At 45.7% G+C, this 27,399-nt stretch overlaps 1 protein-coding gene and 1 long non-coding RNA gene across 4 annotated transcripts in view; both read right to left on the minus strand.

Moving 5' to 3' along the window:
- Window positions 1-18,701, minus strand: part of EGFL6 (EGF like domain multiple 6) — a 58,418-nt gene extending 39,717 nt beyond the window's left edge. The window contains exon 1 of one of the 2 annotated variants that reach the window (XM_059385356.1): window positions 18,455-18,701. In XM_059385356.1, the coding sequence (XP_059241339.1) occupies window positions 18,455-18,528 (74 nt within the window). In that variant the 5' untranslated portion in view covers window positions 18,529-18,701. The remainder of the gene's footprint in view (window positions 1-18,454) is intronic. The other variant, XM_059385357.1, reaches the window with a different exon arrangement.
- A 1,299-nt stretch (window positions 18,702-20,000) lies between these two features.
- LOC132007258 (uncharacterized) overlaps window positions 20,001-27,399 on the minus strand; it is a 59,648-nt gene continuing 52,249 nt past the window's right edge. For both annotated transcript variants that reach the window (XR_009401284.1, XR_009401283.1), the window contains 2 exons: window positions 20,917-21,113; window positions 20,001-20,189 (listed from right to left, as the gene is read on the minus strand). This is a non-coding gene — a long non-coding RNA (uncharacterized LOC132007258). The remainder of the gene's footprint in view (window positions 20,190-20,916; window positions 21,114-27,399) is intronic.

Raw genomic sequence — 27,399 nt, forward strand, 5'->3', positions numbered from 1 at the left:
ACGTCTACACGACTGACATTTGGGCCCAGAGAAATCTTTGCCTTCGGGGGCTGTCCTGTGCATTGCAGGACAGGTCCCAGCATCCCTGGTCTCCACCTATAGATGCCAGAAGCACCACTCTCCAGGTGGGGCAGGTGGGAATGTCTCTGGGCGCTGCCAACTGTGCCTTGTTAAGTCCCACTGCAAGTGAAACATGTATTCAGCACTCGCAATATCCCAAGTACTGTCTTAGGCACATAGAGTGATGAAAATGACCCAATTTTGACTCTCTTAAATTCCCAAACCATTAAAAGTAGATACTCTGCAGTAGAAGAGAGCACGGTAAGTGTCATAATAATACAGTCACCTGTGGTAATCTAATCTGACATTACTAACCATTCTGCAGGGGATACGGCCATCTTGACCCTGTCTGCACGCAACTAACAACTCCCAAACAAGAAACCACAGACTGAGCATAAAGCGTGTCGAATAAGTGCGTGCTAGTACACACAGAATAACGTACTTCAGAATCTTTGCTTAGCATTTTTAAAATGGATATAACTCATAATAAAATGCAGTGGTTTTGACAACTGACAGAATGGGAGAAGATATTTGCAAATGACATATCAGATAAAGGACTAGTGTCCAAAATCTATAAAGAACTTAGCAAACTCAACACCCAAAGAACAAATAATCCAATCAAAAAATGGGCAGAGGACATGAACAGACATTTCTGCAAAGAAGACATCCAGATGGCCAACAGACACATGAAAAAGTGCTCCATATCACTCGGCATCAGGGAAATACAAATCAAAACCACAATGAGATATCACCTCACACCAGTCAGAATGGCTAAAATCAACAAGTCAGGAAATGACAAATGCTGGCGAGGATGCGGAGAAAGGGGAACCCTCCTACACTGTTGGTGGGAATGCAAGCTGGTGCAGCCACTCTGGAAAACAGCATGGAGGTTCCTCAAAATGTTGAAAATAGAACTGCCCTATGACCCAGCAATTGCACTACTGGATATTTACCCTAAAGATATAAACGTAGTGATCCAAAGGGGCACGTGCATCCGAATGTTTATAGCAGCAATGTCCACAATAGCCAAACTATGGAAAGAGCCTAGATGTCCATCAACAGATGAATGGATCAAGAAGATGTGGTATATATACACAATGGAATACTATGCAGCCATCAAAAGAAATGAAATCTTGCCATTTGCGACAACATGGATGGAACTAGAGCGTATCATGCTTAGCGAAATAAGTCAAGCAGAGAAAGACAACTATCATATGATCTCCCTGATATGAGGAAGTGGTGTTGCAACATGGGGGCTTAAGTGGGTAGGAGAAGAATCAATGAAACAAGATGGGATTGGGAGGGAGACAAACCATAAGTGACTCTTAATCTTACAAAACAAACTGAGGGTTGCTGGGGGGAGGGGGGTTGGGAGAAGGGGGGGTGGGGTTATGGACATTGGGGAGGGTATGTGCTTTGGTGAGTGCTGTGAAGTGTGTAAACCTGGCGATTCACAGACCTGTACCCCTGGGGATAAAAATACATGTTTATAAAAAATAAAAAATTAAAAAAAAATGCAGTGGTTTTTAGCACATTCACTGTTACTCAACTGTTACCACTATTATTCCAGAACATTTCCATCCCTCTGAAAAGAAACACCATATCCATGAGCAGTTAGTCCCAATTTCCCACCCCACAATCCTCCAATCCCGGCCACCACGAATCTGCTTTTTGTCTCTGGATTTGCCTTCTCCGGACGTTTCATAGAAATGTAATCATACGCTATGTGACCTTTTCTGTCTCTCTTCTTTCACTTAATATGCCTTCAAGGTTCGTCCATGCTGTGGCTGGTAATAGTGCTCCACTGCTTTCTATGCCTGAATAACCTTCCTTTGTAAGGATGGACCACTTCTGTTCACTCAACCATCAGTTGATGGACATCTGGGTGGTTTCCATGTTTGGGGTTTAATGAATAATGCTATTAGGAACACTGGTGTACAAATTTTTGTGTAGACATATGTTTTCATTTCTCTTTTGGTATATAACTAGGAGTGGAATTGCTAGGTCATATGGTAACCATGTTTAACTTTCTGAGGAACTGCCAGACTGTTTTCCAAGATGGCTACTCCATTTTCCATTCCTACCAGCAGCATACGAGGGTTCCAATTACTCTATCATCACCAGCACTTGTTATCGTCCTTTTTTTTTTTTTTTTTTTTTAAATTATAGCCTTTCTAGTTGATGCGAAATGGTATCTTACTGCAGTTTTTAAAAAAGATTTTATTTATGGGGGCACCTGGGTGGCTCAGTGAGTTAAGTGGCTGCCTTCAGCTCAGGTCCTGATCTCCAGAGTCCTGGATTGAGCCCCACATCGCGCTCTCTGCTCAAGTGGGAACATGCTTCTCTCTCTCTCTCTCTCTCTCCTTCCCCCAACTCATGCTCACTCTCTCTCTCTCCAGTAAATAAATAAAATCTTTAATTTTTTTTTTAGATTTATGTATTTGAGAGAGAGAACACATGGTGAGGAGGGGCAGAGGGAGAGAGAGAGAAGCAGGCTCCCACCCGAGCAGGGAGCCTGACACGGGGCTCGATCCCAGAACCCTGAGATGTAGACCTGAGCCGGAGGCAGATGCTTAACGACTGAGCCACCCAGGTGCCCCCTTAATTTCATATTTTTTAAGTAATGGAGGGTTCATTGAGTTAGATTTCAATCTATCAAAACACTCCTGCCAACTTCTTGACTAGGGGTTTACAAGTGAGGACCTTACCTATTTTCCTAATACCCCAAGCCCCAGCTTATTCAATAGGACATGAATATGTATTTAGCACTGTGCTAGGTACTGGGAATGCAATCATGAACAATAGGGTCCCTGACATTAGCTTTTAGACAAGAGGATTAGAGTAACAGAGGCACTACACTTATTCAGTCAGTCAGCTAGAAAGGCTTAAAGCAAAGAAATATACTCTGGTTGAAGGGATCCAAGATGTTCTCTCCACAGGTGCACCTTTAAGTGAAATGGAAGATGAACGGAAGCCAACCACATGAAATGACAGCAAGTGTATTATAAGCAGAAGTCACGGAATGCGTACAGGGGGAGAGGTAAGAGACAATGGTGTCTCTTGTGCTTGAGGGACCTGTAGACCACAGCAGTGGAGCAAAGGGAGAAAGAGGAGCGGGTTACAGCACTGGGCGCCATGTTAGTCAAGATAGGGCTGTGAGGCCTGCTAGCAGAATGGTAATAGGGCAGCAAAGAGGGATTTTGAGTAGGGAGGTTATTTGATACCATTTTCCCTTAGAAAAATATTATCATGGCAGTGATCTGGAAAATGGATGAGATGGAGGCAGATGGAAGCAGGGATACTAGTTGGCTTGGAAGTTTCTGGTCTTTTGGACTAGAGCAGAAGCAGAAGCAGTGAGGAAAACTGGATAGATTTATGGTGGAAGCAAAAGACTTGGTAATGGCTTAGAGCAGTCATTCATTCTGTACTGAAAGCCTACAATGTATCATGCATTGGGTTAGTCTCCAGAGGGTCAACAGCAACCAAAAGGAACATACGATCTTTGCCTTCATGGGGGTCATATTCTGGTCAGTTGGATCTGGAGTGTGACGGGGACCATGGAGGACCATGATCAGGAACAGGCCAAATGAAGAGCTCTCTTAGGGACATGCTAATTTTGAGGGCTCATGAGACCGACAACCAAGAGAAGATATTGAGTAGGGAGTTGGCTATCTGGGCCAGAAGCCCAGGAAGCAGGACTGGGGTTGGGATTCATCTGTAGGTCTTTGGTTACTGAACCTATGGGAACAAAGTAGCATAAGAAGAAAAGGCGGCTTAGGGCACAGCCCGAAGAAAGCTAGTGTGTAAGAGGGGGTCCACGGAGGAGAAAGGTCCAGAAAGAGACCCAGGCAATGACCAGAAAGGTAAAAGGAACACCAGGTTAAGCCAAATGCAGAATGTTTCTAGAAAAAGCAGGACGAGCTCCGATGTTGAGCGGCTATAAACTATGATGGTTAGGACGACAGTCTTTTTCCTGAAAACTAAAGCATCGTAGTAACCAGTCACTGATTTCTTTCTTGTCAGAGGTAATGGCTAAAATGTCATTATTCAGATGCCTGGGTAGCTCATGTCATGATCCTGGGGTCCTGGGATCGAGCCCCACCACACATGAACATGTGCTCTGCCTCAACTATCTCATCTGTAAAATGGGGATAAAAGGGGATTTACCTTAAGAGTTTCTGTGACAACGAAATGACGCGATATATATATAAACTAACACAGTAAGTGACACAGGAAATGTTCCCTAACGCATCACTTCTAGTGGTACGAGTAGTAGGATTAAGATTGCTATTAGATGTGCTGAATAAGGTGTAAAGTTTAAAACTGCTGTAGGCTCAGAATCACTGGAATGAACCGCAGTGTGAACTAGGTTTCTGCTTTAGTCTGAGACCTCCGAGAAGCAGAAGCCGTGAGAATGAATGTGCAAGATGTTATTACAGGAAACACCTGTGAGAGAAAATGGCAAGAGAGCTGGGGAAGCCTGGGAGGGCCATGGGAGCAGCATGGGAGGCTGACCCCAAGCGAAGCAAAGACGGAAAGAAGGCTGGGTGGAGGTATCCGTGGCTGCTGTGTGGTCAAAGGAGGGTTTGGCAAAACTGAGGGCGAGTCCGGGAGCCAAAACTGACCATCAGCAGAGAGTGGTGTTTCCCACAAAAGGTCCTGCTGTGTATCCCTGCCATGCTCCTTCTGGAGGGCGGCCTGGCAGGGGCAGCCCGTGGGAGGCAGGGCCTTGCCCAAACTTGGTGATGGCTTTCCAAGAGCAGAGCAGTAGGGGCCCTGAGTCAGCCACACTCCCAGCGGCAGCCACAATCTCCATGTGACTTCACATGTTAACATATGTAGGAATCCGTTTTCACTGCAAGGGGAGCTTATTGTAGAATTTCACCTGAAAGAAAGTGACCTTAGACGTCCGCCAGTTCTAACCTATCATTTTACACATGAAGAAACCAGGGCCAAGAAAAAGACCAGGTGACCTTACATTGGTATTAGAAGTCAGACAGGAAGGAAAACGGGGTCCTGGAATCGAGCCCCACACTGAGCTCCCTATCGGGCTCCCTGCTTCCCCCTCTGCCCCTCCCCCTCCTTGGGCTGTCTCTCTTTCAAATAAATAAATAAAATCTTGGGCACCTGGGTGGCTCAGTTGGTTGGACGACTGCCTTCAGCTCAGGTCATGATCCTGGAGTCCTGGGATCGAGTCCCACATCAGGCTCCCAGCTCCATGGGAAGTTTGCTTCTCCCTCTGACCTTCTCCTTGCTCATGTTCTCTCTCACTGTCTCTCTTTCAAATAAATAAATAAAATCTTTAAAATAAATAAATAAATAAATAAAATCTTAAAAAAAGAAAGAAAAAGCAGCTGTTATCAATGGAGAAGGCTGGGACTTCAGTCCGTGGACCAACCTCACTCTTATTTACTGTGCTTTGCTGGGTCACATCCCGTAACCTGCTCCCCCAGCCTCCAACAACATCTTTTACCTCCAGCTGGAGATGGTGTGAAGGTGGTGGCTTGTGCCGTTTTGAGTTACTCGGATTTCCTGGGTATCACCCAGGTACAGCAGGTAGATAAGCTATGTACTTCTGTTTGGTTTTCTCCTGTTCATCTGTTTTTTATTAGAGGGGGCTCTCAGCCCAGAACCTAGAAGGGTAGAGGGAAGAGAATCTTTCCTCCCCTGCGTGATTCATGCGTCCGTCTATCCATCTGTTCACTCACAATGCTTTAGAGAACTACATGTGTCCGGCACTAGAGTGGGCACGGAGAGCAGCCCCTGTCCACAAAGAAACTTCCAGTCTAGGGATGCAGCTGGGCAAGCGAACAGATCATTATTTACTCCAGCGTGACAGATCTCATGAAAGGAGTAAGTTCTCCGGCGCTAGGGGAAGATGGAGGGGTCGATAGGTGGGGGGGGGGGGGGGGAGGGGTTTTCTGGGGGAAATGGGGGACAGCCTGGGCCAAGGAGGGAGCCACCAAGAACCTGAGGAGTTGATGGCCTATAAGCTAGAGCGTAGAAGGGGCTGTGTGTTTAGAGCAGGGGAGCGGGAAGGGAAGGGGAGAGGGAAGCAGAGAAAACAGAGCGGGGGAGAAGGCAGCAGGGGCTGCTACCTTACTGTGACCGCGGAAAACATTCTGTCCATCCTGAAGGCTCTATGGAGTTCCAGAAGGATTTCAAGCAGGTGGAATTATCAGGGATTTTGCAAAACAAAGCAGTCTCCGTAAGAGTAGAGGTACTCAATAAGCAATAATATTACTGAAACTTGACACCAAAAGCAAAAGCAAAAATCGACAAAGGGGACAGCAAACTAAAAAAACGTCTGCACAGCAAAGGGAATCATCAACAAAATGAAAAGGCAAACTACTAAATGGGAGAAAATATTTGCTAATCATATATTTGGCAAGAGGTTAATACCCCACATATAGAAAGAACTCATACAACTGAATAACAAAAAGACCAATCTGATTAAAAATTTGGAAGAGGATCTGAATAAACATCTCCCCAAAGACATCCAGATGCCATCAGACACATGACAAGATGCTCAACATCTCTCAACATCAGGGAAATGCAAATCAAAACCACCATGAGGTATCACCTCACACCTGTCAGAATGGCTAATATCAGAAAGTCAAGAAATAACAAGTGTTGGTGAAGATGTAGAAAAAAGGGAACCTCTGTGCACTGCTGATGGTAGTGTAAATTGGTGCGAGCACTATGGAAAATGGTAAGGAGGTTTCTCACAAAACTACTACCATTTGCCAACAATCCCACTTCTGGATATTTAGCCAAAGAAAATGAAGCCACTAAGTTGAAAAGATACCCACACACCCCATGTTCACTGCAGCATTATATACAATAGCCAAGATCTGGAAACAACCTAAGGGCCCAATGACGGATGAATGGATAAAGACAATGTGGTATATACACAATGGAATACTATTCAGTCATTAAAAAAAAAAAAGTGAAATCTTGCCATGTGTGAAAACATGGATAGACCTTGAGGACATTATGCTAAGTGAAATAAGTTAGAGAAAGACAAATACCACATGAGCTCACTTTTATGTAGAATCTGAAAAACAAAGAACAATAAAAAAACAAGCTCACACATATAGAGAACAGACTGGTGGGGTTGCCAGAGGCAGAGAGGTGAAGGGTTGGGGTAAAATGGGTGAAGTGGGCCAAAAGGTATAAAACTTCTAGTTATAAATAAGTCATAGGAATGTAATGTACAAATGGTGACTACAGTTAACAATACTATTTTGCATACTTGAAAGGTGCTAAGAGAATAAATCTTAAAGGTTCTTATTACAAGAAAAAAATTTATAACTATATATGGTGACAGACAGTAAGCTGACCTATTATGATCATTTTGCAATAAATACAAATATGGAATCATTATTTTGTACACCTGTAACCAATATGTTACATGTCAGTTATACTTAAAAAAAAAAAAATCATCAAAACTGTTAGATGTGAAATCGCAACAAAAAAATAATTGAAACTGGTTGAAATATGGTATTTTTAATTAAAAACTTTAGTAAAGGAGTCCAGGGTCCTCTGTAGAGGTGGGCAAACCCATTCCATATGTATTGGTCAAAGTGAATTACTTTTGATTGCAAAGAACACTGGCTGGGGTTAACTAGCAGGAGATGAAATTCATATACTGTTTGCACATTACCACTACTCTCCAGAGAAATCCTCTTTCTCGAGTTTTATTGCTTTCACATGCTTGTCTTTAGGTGAAAAGGTGAAACTGAGAAATCCAAAGTGCATCAATTCCTCCGAAGTCATCATTTTCAACATTGTATCACTTATAAAGTATCTCGACAAATTATCACTTATAAAGCTCTCCAAAACGTTCATGACTAACACTTGGGCCATCAAAATTTTGTTAATCAAGTAAGGTTTCTTAACCACTGTAAAGAATCATCTCCTGGGGCACCTGGGTGGCTCAGTGGGTTAAAGCCTCTGCCTTCCGCTTGGGCATGATCCCAGGGTCCTGGGATCGAGCCCCGCATCCGGCTCTCTGCTCAGCCAGAAGCCTGCTTCCTCCCCTCTCTCTCTGCCTGCCTCTCTGCCTACTTGTGATCTGTCTGTCAAATAAATAAATAAAATCTTAAAAAAAAAAAAAAAAAGAATCCTTTCCTCAGTCACTAATGCATTTTAGCATTACAGCTTTGTTAGAAGATAACAGAAATTTGTTGTTGAATCTAACCTTATTTTCACTTGTTTAAAAAAAAGGAAACCATCATTAGAAATCGACTCTTGAACACAAACCAGAAAGCACCGGCGGAGCTCACAGCTGCGGTGTAGATGCAGCGACACGGCTTGTGCATATGTCCTAGAGAAGAGCAAGGAGCTTACAACAACATCGTAGGAAAAACCATGAGAGAAGCACGCAAGTCCACAAATGAGCGACATGCCTTTTGGCTGATGGATGTGCCATCCCTGTATTCACCAGTTTTGAGAGATGCCTCAAAGGGACAACCACAAATGGGATTTTCGTGGTTTGATCATCAAATTCTACATCTGGCCATGAAAATGGAAACACAATTTAAAGGGGGAGAAGGAATCTCTCTCTGGTAGATAAAATGGCTAATAATCACTTGCTGATTTGTAGATGCCGGAGGAAATTGATTTATTCTACCAAGCATCCAGCCCTGCATTCTAAGCCTGCCAGGTTTTTTTTGTTTTGTTTTGTTTTGTTTTGTTTTGTTTTTAAAGGCACATATGCAGTCACTTAAAATTATGGATAAAAAAAGAAAAGTAAATATTAAAATATTTCTGCTTAAGTTGAAACAATATTATTGAGGGGAAGAAAGGAATCCAGCACAGGCAAGCAAGACATTGACAGTAACAGCATGGCACACTATCTCATAAAAGTTTTTAAAAACGGTTTAAGAAGCTGTGATCTATGGTCCCATACATATTCTCTTGCATGGCGCTGTAAGTTAATCATAACCAATTATTCAGATTCCTTCCTCAGCATCCTCTCCTTCTACTGTTCTTTGCTCTAATTCCTGCCCCAACATTACTAACTTTCCCATCATCAATTCAATTATTCTTTTACTTTAAATATCTGGTTGTGAGTATTCTGGATAAGGGACATAAATGATTAGGTTAAACTACACAAAACTTTTGTAAGTTAAAAATTGCCCAATAGGACACCTGGGTGGCTCAGTGGGTTAAAGCCTCTGCCTTTGGTTCAGGTCATGATCCCAGGGTCCTGGGATCGAGCCCTGCACTGGGCTCTCTGCTCAGCGGGGGACCTATTTCCCTCTCTCTCTCTCTCTGCCTGCTTCTCTGCCTACTTGTGATCTCCATCTGTCAAATAAATAAATAAAATCTTCTTTAAAAATCGCTAAATATCTTGTAATTTCATAATTTCATGTTACAATTTACTCTGTTCAGCCACTGTGATTCTGAGATGGTTTGATGTAGAAATTAGCCCACCCTGCTCAACAGAGTAGAATTTCAAGAATCATTTCTTTTCCTAAAGTCTCAGGCACACGATCTTTTTCCTCATATGTGAATCTATTCATACCAAAAAAAAAAAAAAAAAAAAAATCTTATAAGGGGCTTGGGTGGCTCAGTCAGTTAGGCGCCATGCTCTTGATTTGGGCACAGGTCATGATCGTGCGGTTGTGAGATTAAGCCCTGCATGGAGCTCTGCACTGGACGTAGGGCCCGCTCAGGATTCTCTTTCCCTCTCCTCTGCACTCCCTGCTCTCTGCCTCTCTTAAAAACAACAACAAACAACAACAACAACAACACTTACAAAACTATCAATATGAATTGCATTTAGTTCCATATTTAGTAAAGCAAGTATTTTTAAAAATGTCTAAAATGGGAGCAGTGCATTCCAATGTACCAAGGAGGCATGGTCTGGCCAAGAACCAGTCGCTGGCGTGTCCTACATGTCTGAGTATGATGAGCTGCTGTGCATTTGGCTGCACTGGCCCAACCTCATGGGACCTGATAAACGTGGCGTAATCAATCAAAAGGACTTTAGGAACCTTTGCCATCACGGAAGGTCTGGGTGGACAAGCCAGCAGCATTCCCTCTTTCCCAGAGCTCTCTTGCTGAACACCGTTTGGCATATAGAAGGCCCGGGGAGCCTGGTCTCGAGGCAGGGAAGTGTCCGTGTAGGCGAGCGAGTCTCTGTGCGGAGGCGGCCCCGAGCTGTGGGAGTCTGAGCTGAATGTTCGCTTGTCCCAGTTCCTTTAACGCATTACACAGCTTGCTGTCTACACTGATCAAATTAATCACGAATCGCTGTCTCCACAGCTGAAGTTAATTTAAAAACATTCCAGGGATTGTGTAAGTAGTGTAGTGTTTCTTCATGGGGTTCCTTATTTTCTGTGAAAATATACCGTGCCAGAATTCCTAGTGTGCTTGCTTCTGGTCATGTTCCAGGAAACTGTATGATAGTCTTTCTCCAAGACAAATTGAGAAGTTAGAACTTCTTTTGCTGATGTTTAAATATGTTTAAATGTGGCCAAACGAGTGAAATACATTTTTTTCTAAATAGGGACCATAGGTCCAGCTACGAGTTTTTTGTTTCCCTTTGTTTTCATCAGAGTTCCCAGTATGGCAAGTCCAGTGCACCTTACTGGTTAAGATTAATTCCGATTTCCTCCATCTTTAACATACAGAGTCTGGGTCCAACAGTCCCAGGAACGGCCCAAAGCATCTCAGCTGCTTGCCAACAAATGCCTGGCTACTGGGGCGCCTGGGTGGCTCAGTTGGTTAAGTGACTGCCTTGGGCTCAAGTCATGATCTTGGAGTCCCGGGATCGAGTCCTGCAGCGGACTCTCTGCTCAGTGGGGAGTCTGCTTCTCCCTCTGACTCTCCCCGCTCTCGTGCTCTCTTATTCTCCCTCTTTCAAATAAATAAAATCTTAAAAAAAAAAAAAAAAAAAGATAAACACCTTGCTATCAAGTGCGTACCAGTGTGTGTTTCCACCTTCAAATTTCCCATGTCATCAACAGTAGAGCAAAGCTGAGCACCCTCCCTTGCTTCCTGTTTCTCTCGCTTACCCTCCACGCTAAGGAGTTGGGTGGAAATCTGGCACAGTGAGGTCTTAGTGTGGGCCCCCCAGAAGCAGACGGAGACAAGGAGGTGAACGTGACTGGCTTGTCTATGAGGTAAAGGCACATGGATGGGCGGGTGGGGAAGTGAGATGAGGAAGAGAAGGTAGTCCATGAAGCAGGTGTCCTCCAGGCCGCTCCTTTAGTGGCCATCCACAGCGAGCACGGTGGGGAATGACAGAAAATGAGGAGTTAGAGAAATGGGCAATGCCATCTTAAAAAGAACAGATCTTATTCGGAACCCAATACAAAGTCACTGAAAGGCTTTGAGGAGATGGCTAACATGATGTGATTTAAGTTTTAAGAGGAACCCCTCTGGACGTGAACTAGAGGGGGCAAAAGCAGCAGCTAGGGGAGCTATCGTGCGGGTTCAGGCGAGGGGTGATGGTGCACGACTGGCTGGTGGCAGGCGGAAGAGAGAGGAGCAGACGGGCTTGAGGCTCGGTCTGCGATAGGATTTAGTGCCAGAGTGAATACGAGCGGGGAGAAGAGTGAGTTGCCAGGAAGGATGCCCAGGTTTTTGACTTGAACCAGTTTGGACACCGTTTGTCCCGGAGCAGGGAGGATGGGTGAGAGGGGGGCCGTGAGCTCTGGAGAGCCGATCCAGAGCGCGGTTCGGACGTCCGACGCTCACTGGGACATTCCAATGAACGGCTGAAGAATGCAGTGGGCAGAGCGTGGGGCTGGAGAGTCACACCTTGAAGCCACCTACATGTAGATGGCAGGGAAAAAGATAGGAAATGTGGTCAGAGACAGCACTCTGTGAGCCTGGAAAAGAGGCTGAGAAGGAAAACCAGAAGGTGTGATGTGGTTTTAAAATATGCATGCAAATTCTTTGATAATCCACCTTGCAGGGGCGCCTGGGTGACTCAGTGGGTTAAAGCCTTTGTTTTCAGCTCGGTCGGTCGTGATCCCAGGGTCCTGGGATGGAGCCCAGCATCGGGCTCTCTGCTCCGCAGGGAGCCTGCTTCCTCCTCTCTCTCTGCCTGCCTCTCTGCCTACCTGTGATCTCTGTCAAATGAATAAATAAAATCTTAAAAAAAAAAAAAAATCCACCTTCCAAGGGCGGAAGCCTAATTCCCCTCTCCGGACGTGGGATGAGCTGATCGCCCGGCTTCACGGGAAGGGGCCGCAGTGGGGGTGGACGGAGGGTGAGGCAGAGCTACTCTCACCTTCTCCGTCCCCGAGTTCTTGCGATGTGGAAATCTGCTGCCGGGCCACGAGGACACTCAAGCAGCCCCACGGGGCGTTCCATGAGACGAGGAGCTGAGGCTTCCTGCCAGGAAGGTAGAGCCCCCCAAGTCAGGCCTTTGGAGGACTACAGCTTCGGCCAACAACTTGGCCGTAGCCTCATGAAAAACCCCAAGCTCCCCGTCCAGCTAAAGTTCTCGGGAATTCCGGGCGTAAAGAAACGGTGAGGGGTAGTGAGTAAATGTTTTAAATCTCTGAGCTTTGGGGTATTTTGTTGAATGGCCACATGCCGTGCCCGGAAATGAGCAAAGGGAATGGTCTTCCTAAGGATGGCTGCTGCTGTGGTGTGCTGAGTTTTCTTTCTGCATTTGTGTTCATCCAGTCTGAGCTACAGTGGATTCTAAGTACACGGACAGCGTCTACCTTTGGAACGGAAAAAGGCTGCCAATTTCACTAAACTCTGGTGCAGTACCTTAAAGATAATTTGGTGTGATTGCAGGATCATTGTGAGTGTGAACTGGTCACCATGGGGTTATCTCTATACAACACCGCCTGCAACGCCCTGCTCTACTCTGCACTCTCAGAACAAAGCCCGAGCTCCTTGGTTCAACACACAGGGCTCATCGCAGCCTGCTTCCAGCTCGCCTTCCTGGCTGTCACTGGGTTGGCGCCCCTAGATGCCGGCCAGTGTACTTCCTGTCTGGAGCCAAAGCCTTCCTTTTGTGTCTCTTTTGCAGCTGTGTATCGACCCAGCCAGCCATATATTTATTCCTATGCAGTAGCTGCTCGGAAGTAAGCACTATAATACTTGTCCTTGTGTAACTTTTGACTCCCCTGCAATGTAACCCAAAGCTTACTGTTGCCTGGAAGCTGTACCAGTAACAGAAAACACCTGATTCACCCATATTTGGTATATGTATTATATATGGCATTCTTCCAATAAAGTAAGGTACAGAAAAGGAAATGTTATTAAGGAAATCAGAAGGAAGAGAAAATACATTCACAGAGCTGTACTATTAAAAAAACCATGCATAAGTGAACCCATGTAGTTCACACCTATTATAGGTCAAGTGTAATATGTAAAAACATAAATATACATATTTATTCTTTTGAATGCTTATATATAGAGGTATAAACACACATTATTTATATGTGAGTAACATTATTTGCCTCTCCACTAGAGTCCTGCGGGCATTCAAATGCACCAAGATTTTTGTTCAACACCTACTATGTGCCAGGAACTGCTCTACGAGCTAGAGTTACAACCCTTACCCTGCACGTCACTTACCAAAAAAGACCGATATGTTGCCTGCCCTCCCAAGTTGTTTAGCAGGGGCAGCAGATAGATATGAATCTCCAGAATTCAGGAGACTGTCTGGGCATGTCATTTGTTCAATTAATGTTGAACCTGAAGTGATTTAATTTTAACTAGGTTTAGAATATTGGGTTTTTTGCCTTTTGTTTGTTTTCATAAGCAAGACCTTCAGATTTAAAACAGGTTATTGGAACCAGTATGTTGAGACCCAGCAAGTTAACGGACAAAACCGGATGTACTGCTGATTAATCTGGACAAACCACCCCATGGGAAGTAATCTAATTGTCCTTGGGAGATAGCCATGGCTTTTGAATCTGCCACCTGTTCACTGTGATACTTTAGGCAAATCACTTCATTGCTTAATCTTTTGAAACTTAGTTTGTTTATCTGTAAATGGGATCTGATCTGTAATTTACACATGGCTGACAATGCAAGTGATACTTCAGTATCTGTTTGCCCTTTCTAAGTCCTAAGACCTCTATTACGTTGTTCCTCCTTAGAAGCCTTCAAGCAATGACTTAGAAGCCTTCAAGCAATGACTAAATATCTCAGCTCCCTCGCCTTCAGGGGTGGTTAGCTCTGAGGCTTGTATCTTACTGTCTTCTAGAATTCCCCAGCAGGACTGAATCACAGTGACAACTTTTTATTTCCATAGTACTTATTTCCCTACTAGAACTTTCTTGGGTCCCCTCACAAATAAACCACGTACACTCAAATCCTGACCTCAGAGTCTGCTTCTGAGAGAATGTAAACTTAGAGGAAGGAGGTGGTTCTGGGAAGGGTGGCGCCTCAGAAACCCCTCACTTCTTCTATACACATCCCTGGGTCCTACTGGGCAGGAGTCAAGCCAAACAAGATCATGGGTGATAACATATGAGAAAGCATTTTGCAAAAACTTCAGCTTTTATGTATCCAATGTTTTTGGAGAAAAAACTGTGGAATGTTGGAATGGCACTGCTCTTAAAGCAGAAAATCAAATCAAATAAAGTTCTTGGAAATTCATCAAACTTCTTCAAGTTTCTCCATTCCAACGTCTGTCAAATAGGCACAATATCTGTTTTGTAGGTTTGATGAAATAAGTCATTGAAATCACACTGAAAAGTGTTTACACATAGTAGAATCTCACCAGTATTTGCTGAACGCCAATCTGATTTATGAAGACTAAGTAATATCCTTATCTTCATTTTAATGTTTATGCAGCCTAGGTTATATGCACATAAATCACATATAAACAGGATTGTAGTATCTTCTAAACCAATGAAACTATTGAAATAAGGCTGTTCAGAAGTGATTTCTATGTTGTAACTGAATATTTCATGCTCAGTATTTCCTAGAAAAACTCAGCTCTTGAGTTTTGAGGATATTTCCACAAATTCTAGTTTCAAGAATAAGAGACAAATGATATCTCAACTGCTCACATATCACTAAAATCATGTTTTCAAAATAAGATCCAACCCATAAAACTAAAACAAGCGACTCATAGTTCTCACTTCCTGTGTAAGGCTGAATAATAGCCTCCCCAAAGATGTCCAGATCCTACCTAATCCTTAGAATCTGTAAATGTTACCATATATGGCAAAAGGGACTTTGTGGATGTGATCAAATTAAGGATTCTATGATAAGGAGACCATACTGGTTATCTGGGTGGGTCTGGTATAATCACAGGTTTCTTGTAGGTAAGGGAGGAAGAAGACCAAGATAAAAAAAAGGCAAGGTGACAAAGAAGAGATTGAAGTGATGTGGCCACAAGCCTAGGACTGTTGGAAGGCTCTAGAAGCTACGAGAGACAAGGAATGGATTCTCCCCTGGAACCTCCAGAAGGAACACCCCTGCCAACATCTTAATTTTAGCCCCTTAAGACTCACTTTGGATTTCTGATCTCCAGAACTCTAAGAGAATAATAAACCTGTGTTTTGTTTTTTTTTAAAGCCATAAAGTTTGTGGGAAATTATTACAATGGCACTTCCTTAGTGGGGCTCTGAGAGGAATCAGTTCTCAAAGCAGGTGTGATTTACAGAAAGTGGGCAACTCTCCCTGAGTGCAGACCCTCAGCACAAACCCACTCATTCCTTCATCTCATGTTACTTTTATTTGAATAGACGGAAAAAATGTATAACAGAAATATGTTATAAATAGGGAGTTGCTCCAAACGTGAAAAGAATAGCAAAATTACTATTTATCTTATGTGCTCAAGGCCAAAAGATGCCAGTGTTAGGTCCTGGAACCCTGTGGACAGGAAATTCTGGTCAATAAATATTCTAGACTGGCCAATGGACCCCATGCCCAAACAGCACTGAAAAGGTCTAGGGTTTCACCTAATCTCTGCTGCCCCCCCCACACCCTCTGAGCGCCAAACCCTCCCCTGCAAGGTCGCATTTCCACTCCTACAAGATGAAAGAAACTATCCGGAACCAGGAGAAATGCCCCAAACTGCAAGAACGAGTGTGCAGTGGCGGGAAAGTCACCGCTGGCCAAAAGAAGGTGGTTCAGGGTGGTATTACAATTTCATGTGGGGGGGGGGTGCGGGGGGGGCACCTGGGGTGCCCAGTGGGTTAAGCCTCTGCCTTCGGCTCAGGTCATGATCTCAGGGTCCTGGGATCCAGCCCTGCATCGGGTTCTCTGCTCAGCAGGGAGCCTGCTTCCCCCACTCTCTCTGTCTGCCTCTCTTGGCTAAAGTTGGGGGTAAATAATACCTCCAGTAGTGATGAAGCGAGTATGTTCACGAACCAAGGAACAAGGGCCCACTTCCACCGCTGCCCCAGTATCCGCAAGGGGTGCTTTTCCACCCACAGATCCTGCGGGTGCTCCTTTAAAGATTTTAAAAAATTTATTTGTCAGAGATAGAGAGTGAGAGCAAACTAGATCTCTGTCAAATAAATAAATAAAATCTTTTCTAAAAATCTAAAAAAAACTTTTTTTAAACAAAATTTTAAACCCCCAGTGCTTATGTTCGAAATCTCTACACAGCAGTCACAGCTTCACTGCAAGCTGTGAAGCCCCAGGAAACAAACAGTGAGCACCTTGCCTTTTCTGTAAAAGTACCAGCCCCCATGGAACACAGGGTCCAGGCAGCTCCCGAAGACCCTACCTCGTCATAAACACACCAGCTTGGGAAGCAGACTGTGTGTCAAGAAAGCACATTTCACATCCTGAAAACCACAGACCTGCAGAAGCCTCACAAGGAATCTTCATTTTAGTATTTCTTGCTTTATTGGGGGGCTTTCTGGCTTTTCGTTTAATTTGGTGGCGCTTTGAAAGTGAAGCTCCTGTAGGTCCGTTTGCTGGCTGCTAGGAAACTGCTAATCTCGTTTCTCAAAAGCAGTTGGTCTTTCTTAAGGGGGCTTTCTAACAATTCAAGAGCCTCCAATGTTCAAGGAGAATGTGACTATGGGCAAATTGCATCTGCTTACATTTTTATTGTGGAAAGGAAATTGAAACTTACGATCCTACATTCTAAGAACCTGGTTTGAGGTTTGTTCTGTTTGAACTTCAAAATCCCTTAATACTGTGGCTGGCTGATGAAAGATTTTTTTCCTGTAAGTCAAACAAAGATAGTCAGGCTCACCTTTCAGAAGCCTGTTCCAAACCAAGGCTCTCTGCCCGCTCTCCCCAGTGACTGTTGACTGAACAAATCTCTGCAGGGCACTGAGTCAGTGCCCCCCACCCGCACCTTGGGCAAGGGCCGGTGACAGTTTTGTGGAGAGGGCACTTCGGGAAACTAGAGGGTGGAGGCCACAGGCAGTCCTCCAAATCCTACCACGCACAGCACAGCTTTCCGACCGTCCCCAACCAGTAACCATCCAGCCCATCGCAAAAGGTCCACCGTGCCCCACAGGAGAAACGCTGCTGGAGTGCACACTTCAGAAGGCAAGAGATCACAGCCAGAGAACGAGGAAAGCCTTTCCTGGGACTGATTCCTAAAGGCTGCCCTCTTGCCCTGGAGAAGAGCAGGCACAGAGGCCAGGCTGCCCTGTTTGAACGCCCACTTCATCACTTACTACTGGCCATGCTGCCTTGGGCAAGTTATTCAACTTCTCCGAGACTCATTTTTCTTCTCCACCACGCGGGGATTATAATACCAGTACTTATCACACAGAATTTACGGGCACTCAAGTGGGTTAATAGCCCTAAAGTGTTTAGAACAGTGCCAGGCACCAGTATGCCTGTGCTTACCAAGGGGCTTTGCTGATCTCACGGCTCGGACCAGTTTATCAACAGTAGAGAAACGGCTTCAGATTCTAAATTGTCAGAGTAAGAAAAACGATTCGATTTCATCTGACAACGACATCCTCTTTCCAGTTCATTAACCTTAATCAGAAAGACACTGAGTAGAGCCCCCTTCCCAGCGGGCTCAGCCCCAGCCCAGCAAAGGCTTACTCTGCCGCCCTGTTTCTTCTGCCCCTGCTCTGCCGGCACAACCAGCGACTGACAATCAGTGGGTGCCCTTCGGCTAGAACGGAAAACACAAAACTACGCAGGCACAGAACCCACCCGCCCGCCGCCACTCGCACCCCCGCCGGCCCAGTAGATGCGCGCCCACCACCCAGCCAGAAGGCACCCACCCGGCAGCGCGCAGGGCCTCCCTCCCCCAGAAACCGCCCGACGCCGCCAGGTGGGGCGCAGCTGGTGCGGAGGGGCTGGGAACAAGCCTCGCCAACGGGGCGCGGGGAGGAAAGCCCGTGCGCGCCCGGGGCCTGGCACCTGATGAAATCCCGTCTCAGCGCGCACACCCCCGCGGGATGCCTGGAGGGACCAAGGAGAGTGGCCGCCCCGACGAGGAGCTCAGGCCGGGCGAGAAGCAGACACGCACCTGGCCGCGTTCCCTAATCCACCTGCCACCCAGGGGAACAGCAGCGGGAGCGCCAGGGCCCAGTGCGGCGGCATCTCCGCGCGGGGCCTCCCTCCGCCGCGTAGCGCCGCTCCTCCTGAACCCCCTCTCGGGAGGTCGCGGGCCCCGGGGCGCTGCGGGCCGGCAGCCTCCGCTCTCCCTCGGCCGCTCGGGGCCTCGGCTCCTCCCGGGCGCGGTCCCAGCGGGCGGCGGGGGCGCCCTGGTGAGGCGCGCGGCAGCTCCTCTCCGGGCGCAGCGGGGCCGGCGCGCGAGGGGAGGCGGGGCGGGCCGCGCACATCTGGCTGGGACCCGCCTCCAGCACGACCCGCGCATCCTCCTCCGCGCTCTGCTCACACAGAAACTTCCCGCAGACTCCGAGCACTTCCCTCTGGTCAGTCACCAGGTCGCGCCATCTGTTGCAGACCGCTGCTTTGCCGCAGGTTTCCGTGATACCTGCGCTCGGATTTCAGAATCTGGGGGAGTCCAAGCAGGAAACAAGGGTGCTAGTTCAGAACACTTCCACACTCCTTTCGTTTCGGTTCTCATCGTACTCTGCTAGGTGTTCTTCCACAAACTGCAAATCACGGGCTGGGCTGCTGGAGTTGGAAGCTCACCAAGTCCTGGGCAACCCCTTCATCGGACGTGACCTTCCATGCTCATTTGCAACAGCTCACTCACGAGGGACCACAGGACGACAGGGAAATGTAATTCCCAGGGCAGAAACTAGTGGCGGACACGCATCTGGCGCCTCCTCCACCCCTTCCCTGCATCCATACCCTTTCGTTTCACAGTGGGGAGAGCCTAGCTCCCCACACTGTTCTTGGGACTTGGCTGTGACTTGCTTTGACCAATGGCAGAAGTGCAGAAGTTAACCAAGTTGCCAGTTCCAAGCATAGGTCGTAAGACACTTGAGCCTCTCTCCGGGATGCAGAAGACCATGCCCCCAGCCAGCATTGTAGCCCAAGGAGAACGAGGAACAGGTGGAACAGAGCCGTCCAATCCACGGATACATGAATGAGCTCAGCCAAGGTCAGCGGTGCCCGCCAAGCTCCCGAGGCTTACTGTGACAATCCATTACATGGCAATAGTTCTCCAACACCCCTACGACTAGGGTTAGATATAAAATGAAGAGTATGAAGAAAGGGGAATTCGTCTTGATGAGCTTGATTCGTGGTTATATAGTGGGTATATGCCTTAATTCTAGCCAAGAAAATGTAAGAAGTTTAGACCAGGAAGAGGTTTGCTGGAGAGTCTTCATTTACACCATAATGGATCTCCCTACTGGCCTAAATTGTGTTTAATTGGATCTTTGGTTTTATCGTTGAAGGTATCCTGATGGATTCAGTGTCCTTGGTTAGAAACCAGTTAGGCCGTTGAGCTGTTGCTAGAGAAGAGTGACAGGCCCCGTCCTAACCATCTACATGCATCATCTGACCCAACACCCACGACTCTAGGTAGTGATCATTGGTTCCCCCATTTTTGAAGTGTCAAGAAACGGAGTCAGAGAGGTTAAGTGACTTACCCAAGGTCATACAATGGACAAGTGTAGAACTGGGATTGGAAAGGAGGGCCCTTCACCGCTGCGTTCTGCTGTTCTAGAAATCCTCTTTCTCATCTTCTCACTCCTCCGTGGCCTCAGATGTCAAATGAGTCTCATGAATAGGTAATACAATGACCTCTTCCAGGCCATTATTCACACCAAAAGAGGTTTGATTTACTGAAAATATGAAAAGTGAAAGGAAAGCATATGAAGTATGAACCGCGTACCTGCAAATATCTTGAAGCAAATGGAATCTAAAATGTGTCCTCGTGTGGCTTTCCCCACAGGCACACCGTGAGGCAAGGCGCCGAGGGGACGTGATTTTCTCTGCAGCCCCCAAGGACACCGGCAGGGGTGGGGAGTCAATCAGGAAGGGAAGGAAACCGGCAAGTATATATCACGTCACCCCAGAGCCAGCCTAGCACATGGCCCTGCACTTGAGCTCCTCCAAAACGGCCCTCCAGTCACTGCGGGACGGCTTCCACCAGAGTACCAATCCTGGGACTTGTGCCTGCCGTGCTGACAGCCAAAGGCAGCCCCCGGCCTTGTCGATGCTGACTGTTGAAGTCCTACTAGAACGGGAAGGCCCTGGGGAATTTGGGCAGGGCACCAAATGCCGTCTAGAAACGGCATTAAATCGGCAATTAGGAGCTTTTCTCCCTAAACATGCTGACCCAGACCACTCCCTCTTCCACATAAACCATCACTCCAAAGAGTCCTAATAAAACAGGAGTAGCCTAACACAGGGGGCCTTCTGGCTTCTTAGCCCTGGGTTATAGAATCGATGCCGTTTTCTGTTTTTTTTGCTTTTATCAGAGCAGACTTCTCTTCTAGGCTTAACGGAGGGGATGAGCGTTACGACAGGAAACTTCTAGAGTGGTCAAACTCTCCTCGGCCAACTCACTTAATATCTCCCGAGGGGAGCTGTGCACAAAGACGCAGTCAGGGAGCATGAGGAACAGCGAAGGAGCCTGGAAGCGATGTGTGGCCAGGTGAGAAGACACGGGATACAAACGGCCATGGACAGGCAGGTGTTTTTAATAATCACACTGGCGTTGCCGACTTTGAAGAGCACGGCTCTTCGGGGGGCCCCGCTGCATTCTACAAAGGAAAAGCAATCTTTGATCAGAATCTCCCACCTCCAGAATTTCTCATCTGCACCTTTTACGGCACTACTTTTGTTTTCAATCTATTTTCACGGAGCTCCCTTCGTTACAGGTGTGACGGGATATTTTTCTGTCTCCGGAGTATACAGGCCTGTCGCACGCATGTAGACCTTTCCATACTTACATTGTGCCTGGCGCTGAGATCCAAAATTATATTAAAATAGCAGCGCTGGAAGCAAAGCATGATCAGATGAAAGACTTTAAGGTCGGTACAAATTAGCTGGCGGGGGTGGGGGGTCTTGTTAAAATGCATATTCTGATTGGGTAGCTCTGGAGTAAGGCCTGTGTCTTGATTACTAAAAACAACCCAAGTGATGCCTGTGCTGGTTGTCTGAGAACCTTTTACGGTAATGACAGCCTAGAGATCACCTGGACGAGTAGTTGTCAAGTTCAGCTGCACACTGACATCATCCGGGAAGCTTTGAAACTGCTGGCGCCCCAACCCCACCTCCAGAATTTCTAATGTATGAACAATGGCTTGAGTTTAGGGACGCAGAGAAACTTTGAGGGTGGCTCTGATGGTGAACCAAGATTGAGAACCATTGGTTTGGACAGGCTCCAACGTTTTACAAATGGAAAAACAGCTCCAATGTGTGAAGAGCCTTGCCCAAAGCCCCACATAGGATGAGTTCATGTCTCTGTTTCCATCACATGGCCCTCCCCTCAAACTTCATGTTTTTCTTTCTTTCTTTTTTTTTTTTTCCCTTAAGAGAGAGAGCACAAGCATGTGTGAATGGGGCAAGGGGCAGAGGGACAGAATCTTCAGGCTGACTCCCCACTGAGTGCGGAGGCCACCCCATCACAGGGCTTGACCCCAGGAACCTGAGACACTTCACATTTTCTTCTTTTCTTTTTAGATTTTTATTTATTTGGCCGGGGTCCAGGGGTGGGGGGGGGGGGGGGGAAGCAGGCTTCCTGCTGAGGAGAGACCCTGATGTGGGGCTCGATCCCAGGACCCTGAGATCACGACCTGAGCCGAAGGCAGAGGCTTAACCCACTGAGCCACCCAAGTGACCTGAACTTCACATTTTCTTCTTCTTCTTTTTTTTTTTAAAGATTTTATTTATTTAATGACAGATAGAGATCACAAGTAGGCAGAGAGGCAGTCAGAGAGAGGAGGAAGCAGGCTCCCTGCTGAGCAGAGAGCCCGATGCGGGGCTCAATCCCAGGACCCTGGGATCATGACCGGAGCCGAAGGCGGAGGCTTTAACCCACTGAGCCACCCAGGTGCCCCTGAACTTCACGTTTTCTTGATCACCATTCCTGCTGAAGAGGAAGATGGCACCTCTTAATTCATCATCGTCTATGTTAATTGTAGTGACATGTTCAAGAAATGGATGGGTTTTCCCAGTCTGTTTTTCTTTCCATTTCTTATTCCATGAAACAAGTCAATGAAGACATGTAAGATTCTCAAGGCAGACACAACTATATTCTGTATGGGAAGGTGTGTCTTCAGGTATACACTGCATTTTTTTCATCCTGTGCCCGTCAAGGATCTAGTCCTTGGAGCCCCACGGCAGAAGAAAAACCCCAACCACTGTCAGTGTTTCCTTCCGTTTTACCACCTTTTGACTTCCTTCCTTCTTTGTCCTCTCCCTCCATTCTTGCTCAGACATTTATCTGGAAGCTACAAAGTGCCAGGCCCTATGGGGGCCACTTGGCAGAAATGTGTTCACTGGATAGTCTGTAGCTTATTTTTCCCTGGAGACCGGGGCTGGCCAGCTAACACAAAGTCCTTAGAACGCCTGGACTTCCACACAATGGACCACACCTCTTGCGGAGCAGAAAAAAAATGAAAGTGGGATAAAAAGAGAAAAAAGTAACACTGGGATTCATTTTCCTTCAAATTTTGCCAGCTCGTAGCATCTCCCATTTGATAATTGAAGAGAAATTGCTATTTGTGGGGTGATTATTATTATATGATTATTATTATATCAGGGTAAGTATTTACTCTGGACAACAAGGTAGAAGTTACCATGCCATTTTACAGATTTTGAGGCACGTGAAGCTTAGAGCAGTTATGTCTCATCTATGGTCATGTATCCACATAGGGAAGAACATAGATTTGGGAGTCAGAATTCAGACTTCATTCTTCACCGCGGTAAGGTCAGTTCACCACCAGAAACAATAAATATTTTATAGGTTGGTGAGGATCAGCATGGCTTTTGTTGATTTTTAGTTGACAGAACCTATGATATATGACCCTTTAAATGTCACGACTATATAGAAAAATCTCTTGCCTGCGAATGAAATTTCACTGTGTGAAATGTTAGCACCCTTGACTTTGACTAAATTCATGTTTGCAACTTTTAAGGCACTCAGTCATCGAGGGCTTTTCTTTTTGTCTTTCTTGGGGGTTAGAAACCCCCCAATTTTGGGGTACCCCTGCCAGGCTTATCTGTCTCTTCTGTCCTATGGAAATCTGACACAATGAAAGTCGAGCACCTCCATTGATGTGGGCCTTAAAAGTACAGATGCTGACTCAAAGCTGCTACTACTGGAAAACTGGAACTACATTTGTGATTTTGGGGGATGTAAAGATGGATAAGAGATAATCCCTTGCCCTGGGTGACAGACATGTAAATATATTGGAATTACTGGTGTGTTAACAGAAGTACTTCGGGGAGCTGCGGAAACAAGGAAGGAAGAAGATAAATTCTTTGGGTTCTGTATGTATAAATGCTGCTCCTGGATTATCCCCTACTTTCATGAACTGTTTTCTAGGACAATTTTGAGATGGCAAGATTTTGACAAAATAGGAAATCTTGAAAATTGTCTTGGCTTGGAGCACTGAGTAATGTATAGGAGTGCTGAATCACTATACTGTACACTGAAACTAGTATCACACAGCATGTTAGCTATACTGGAATGAAAATTTAATCATTGGTTGCTCAGGTGTCCTCATACTCTTTTTTTTTTTTTTTTTTTTTTTAAGATTTTTTTGGACAGAGAGAAAGAGAGATCACAAGTAGGCAAAGAGTCAGGCAGTGGGGAGGGGAGCAGAGAGCCTGATGCAGGACCCAATCCCAGCACCCTGAGACCATCACCAGAGCCGAAGGCAGAGGCTCAACCACTAAGCCACCCAGGCGCCCCTCTTATAGTACAGGGCTACACCTCCAGCACTCTCAGGAGTAATAAGTAGGCATATTTTCGGGTGCTTGGACATCTTATGATTCACTCCCCAACTTTTATCTTAAAAGAGTTTATTTAGGGGTGCCTGGGTGGCTCAGTCATTAAGTGTCTGCCTTCAGCTCAGAGCACAATCCCAGGGTCCTAGGATCGAGCCCCACATCGGGCTCCCTGCTTGGCGGGAAGCCTGCTTCTCCTCTCCCACTGCCCCTGCTTGTGTTCCCTCTCTTGCTGTGTCTCTGTCCAATAAATAAATAAAATCTTTAAAAAAAGAAGAAAATGAGATTAATTTATTAAAAAAAGATATAAAAATTCTTGTAGAATAAAATATTTCAAATAAAATCAGATGGGCACAGGTTTCAAATGTGATGAAATAGTAACAATAGCTAAAACAAAATAAATAAAATCTTTAAAAAAATATTCATTTCATTTTAGAAACAAGCCAGCAGGAGAAGGGGCCGAAGCAGAGGGAGATTTCAAGCAGACTCCCCGCTGAGTGTGGCGGCCCAACATGTGGCTCGATCCCACAACCTGGAGATCATGACCTGAGCCGAAATCCAGAGTCACGTGAGTGGCTGACTGAGCCACTCAGGGGCCCCACCCTCCCCCAGTTTTAAAACTAGATCCTACAATCCTAATAATGTAGTAGTCTTAGTAGTCAAGTTTGTGCCCTGTGACTCACCACTCCTTGGCCATAGCTGACTGGACAGGGGTGGATATAAAAGCCATGCTTTTCCTCTCCAGGACTGTGGATTAGGGCCACTGAGGTCATTAGTCAGTGAGCAGTGAGGGCTGGAGAGTGGCAGTGGGACAAGTCAAGCCATGTTGAAGCTGAAGTTAGGGCAGGGGGCTGATCGGGGAGCAGGAGCAGGAGCTACAAGGCTATGGAGCGGAAAGAGAGCAGATGCTCAAGGACTAGGTGGTCCCGTATCAATGTTTACCTGCATCTGTATCTGTATCCACATCTGTACCTGTACGTATACACAATCTGTGTATCTAGCTACATATATATAACCCAGTATCACAGGATCTTTATCTCTACAACTGTAACTATATTCATGTCTGCCTGTATCCATACATCTCTAACTACATGTCTATCACTCTCTGTGTATGTCTAATTATTTCTCGCTATATATCCTCAATGATGTAATACCGTATATACACGTCTGGAACTCCATTACTAGACCTCTATCACTATATGTATAATTAGATCTCTGTATCTATAGATCACAATACCGCTATATATTTACATCTCTATTTCTATAACTATGACTATCTCACCTATATATCTATCTGTTTCTCTACCTCTGTCTATATCATATCACTATCTCTCTAGCTCTATTTCTAGTTTGACGACTCTTCTGTTCCTTTAAGGACTGTATCTATATGCCGCTCTCCATCTCTAGGAGTCCCTGGATTCTTCTGATATACTTCCTTTGAACTTGAGATAGTCAGTGTTTATCTCCTGCACCCTATGTGGACCTAATCAGAGGAGTCCTGACTCAAACACTATTACATTCTACCTCCTACCTTTTGCTCAGTCTGGCCAGGCCGCACTGACCCTTTCAAGCAAAGAAGAGTTCCATTTTCATCAAACAGAGAACCTTAAGATGGATGAAATGCTCGAGATCACGTGGTCCAGGCCTCTCTTTTACGGGTGAGAAAACAGGTATAGAAAGTTCCAGCCTGAGGTTGGCCTTAAGATGGTAACGGGACTAAGACATAAAGATGGAGCAAGAATGAAGGCACCTGATCGGCATCCTTCCCATCACCCAAGCTGATTTTCATCAGTTGAACTTTCCAAATGTTTTCTAGCGGATGCCATCAAGACATCCCCCTCCCCCGCCCCAGTTTTCCAGTGCTCTCCACTGATTGTCAAGGCTGTTGACCTTGAATACTTGGCACTCTTTGTCAGAGGGTTTTAGAATCATTGAGGACAGCTCACCCAGTGACGGACAGGGATCTGGTGACTCAACACCGGGCACCTGATCTCTTGTTTGGTCTCCCAGGGCTCCCCAGGGGGATACAGCTCCAGACGCCCAGAATGGAAACTGGCCTGATTATTTATTCTTTACTGGCTTCCTTCTCCTCCCTCTCTCACTTCCCCATTCCCTTGCTAATATTTCCTGGGATCATCTTCCTGATAACCTACCTGCATTTACCCCCTGGCCTCTGGGAAAATCCCCAAAAGACACCTATGTGCATTCTAGTAGAAACAGGTCCATTTAACATAAATTCTACAGTATATATGAGCTCCGAGGTTCCCGTGGTCGATTTCAAAACCAGTGAGGTACTTTGGTGTTCCTTAGATGGTAAGCAGCCATTTTGGTACAATCCTTATTTATTCTCGTCTGACTATAACCAAGGGGATAAAACCCATAAATCTAATCCTAAATTCATTGCTTGGCCCCACACATTTCACTTTAAGGAACTTACAAACATGGCATTTTGGGTGTGCTATATTTGTATGGTGTGAAAATGAAGAAAATGCATCTTTTAAAATTTGTTCTCACTATAACAAAGTGCACTATAAATTCCCTAAATGACATATTGATGATGTGTGTAAATTCTAGTATTTCCTTCTTTTGCCAAACTCCTGATACTGCTTGGATGATACAGACAAGAATTTATACCTGGAGGCTTAGGGCAGAAACACAATATGATACTTAGAATATATTTCAGAGGTATCTCTGCTAAATAGAAAAATATGTATTAAAATTTTATTGATGTTAAATCATCTTCCCCCATGTTAAATAAGATACTCTATGTCTGCTTTTTGTTATCAGGCTCTATTAAGTCAAGTTAATTACTAAAACATTGTAGATGATTGCTCAGGACTTAATATTTAGGACTTAATAATATATCATGGGTCTGATGGAAATGTTTGTGTTTGAAGCTTATTCTTAAAAAGTTGATGTTAGGGGTGCCTGGGTGGCTCAGTGGGTTAAGCCTCTGCCTTTGGCTCAGGTCATGATCCCAGGGTCCTTGGATGGAGCCCATCAAGCTCTCTGCTCAGTGGGGAGCCTGCTTCCCTCTCTCTCTCTGTGCCTGCCTCTCTGCCTACTTGTTATCTCTGTCAAATAAATAAATAA

Source organism: Mustela nigripes, chromosome X, assembly GCF_022355385.1.
Source record: "Mustela nigripes isolate SB6536 chromosome X, MUSNIG.SB6536, whole genome shotgun sequence".
Lineage (NCBI taxonomy): Eukaryota > Metazoa > Chordata > Mammalia > Carnivora > Mustelidae > Mustela > Mustela nigripes.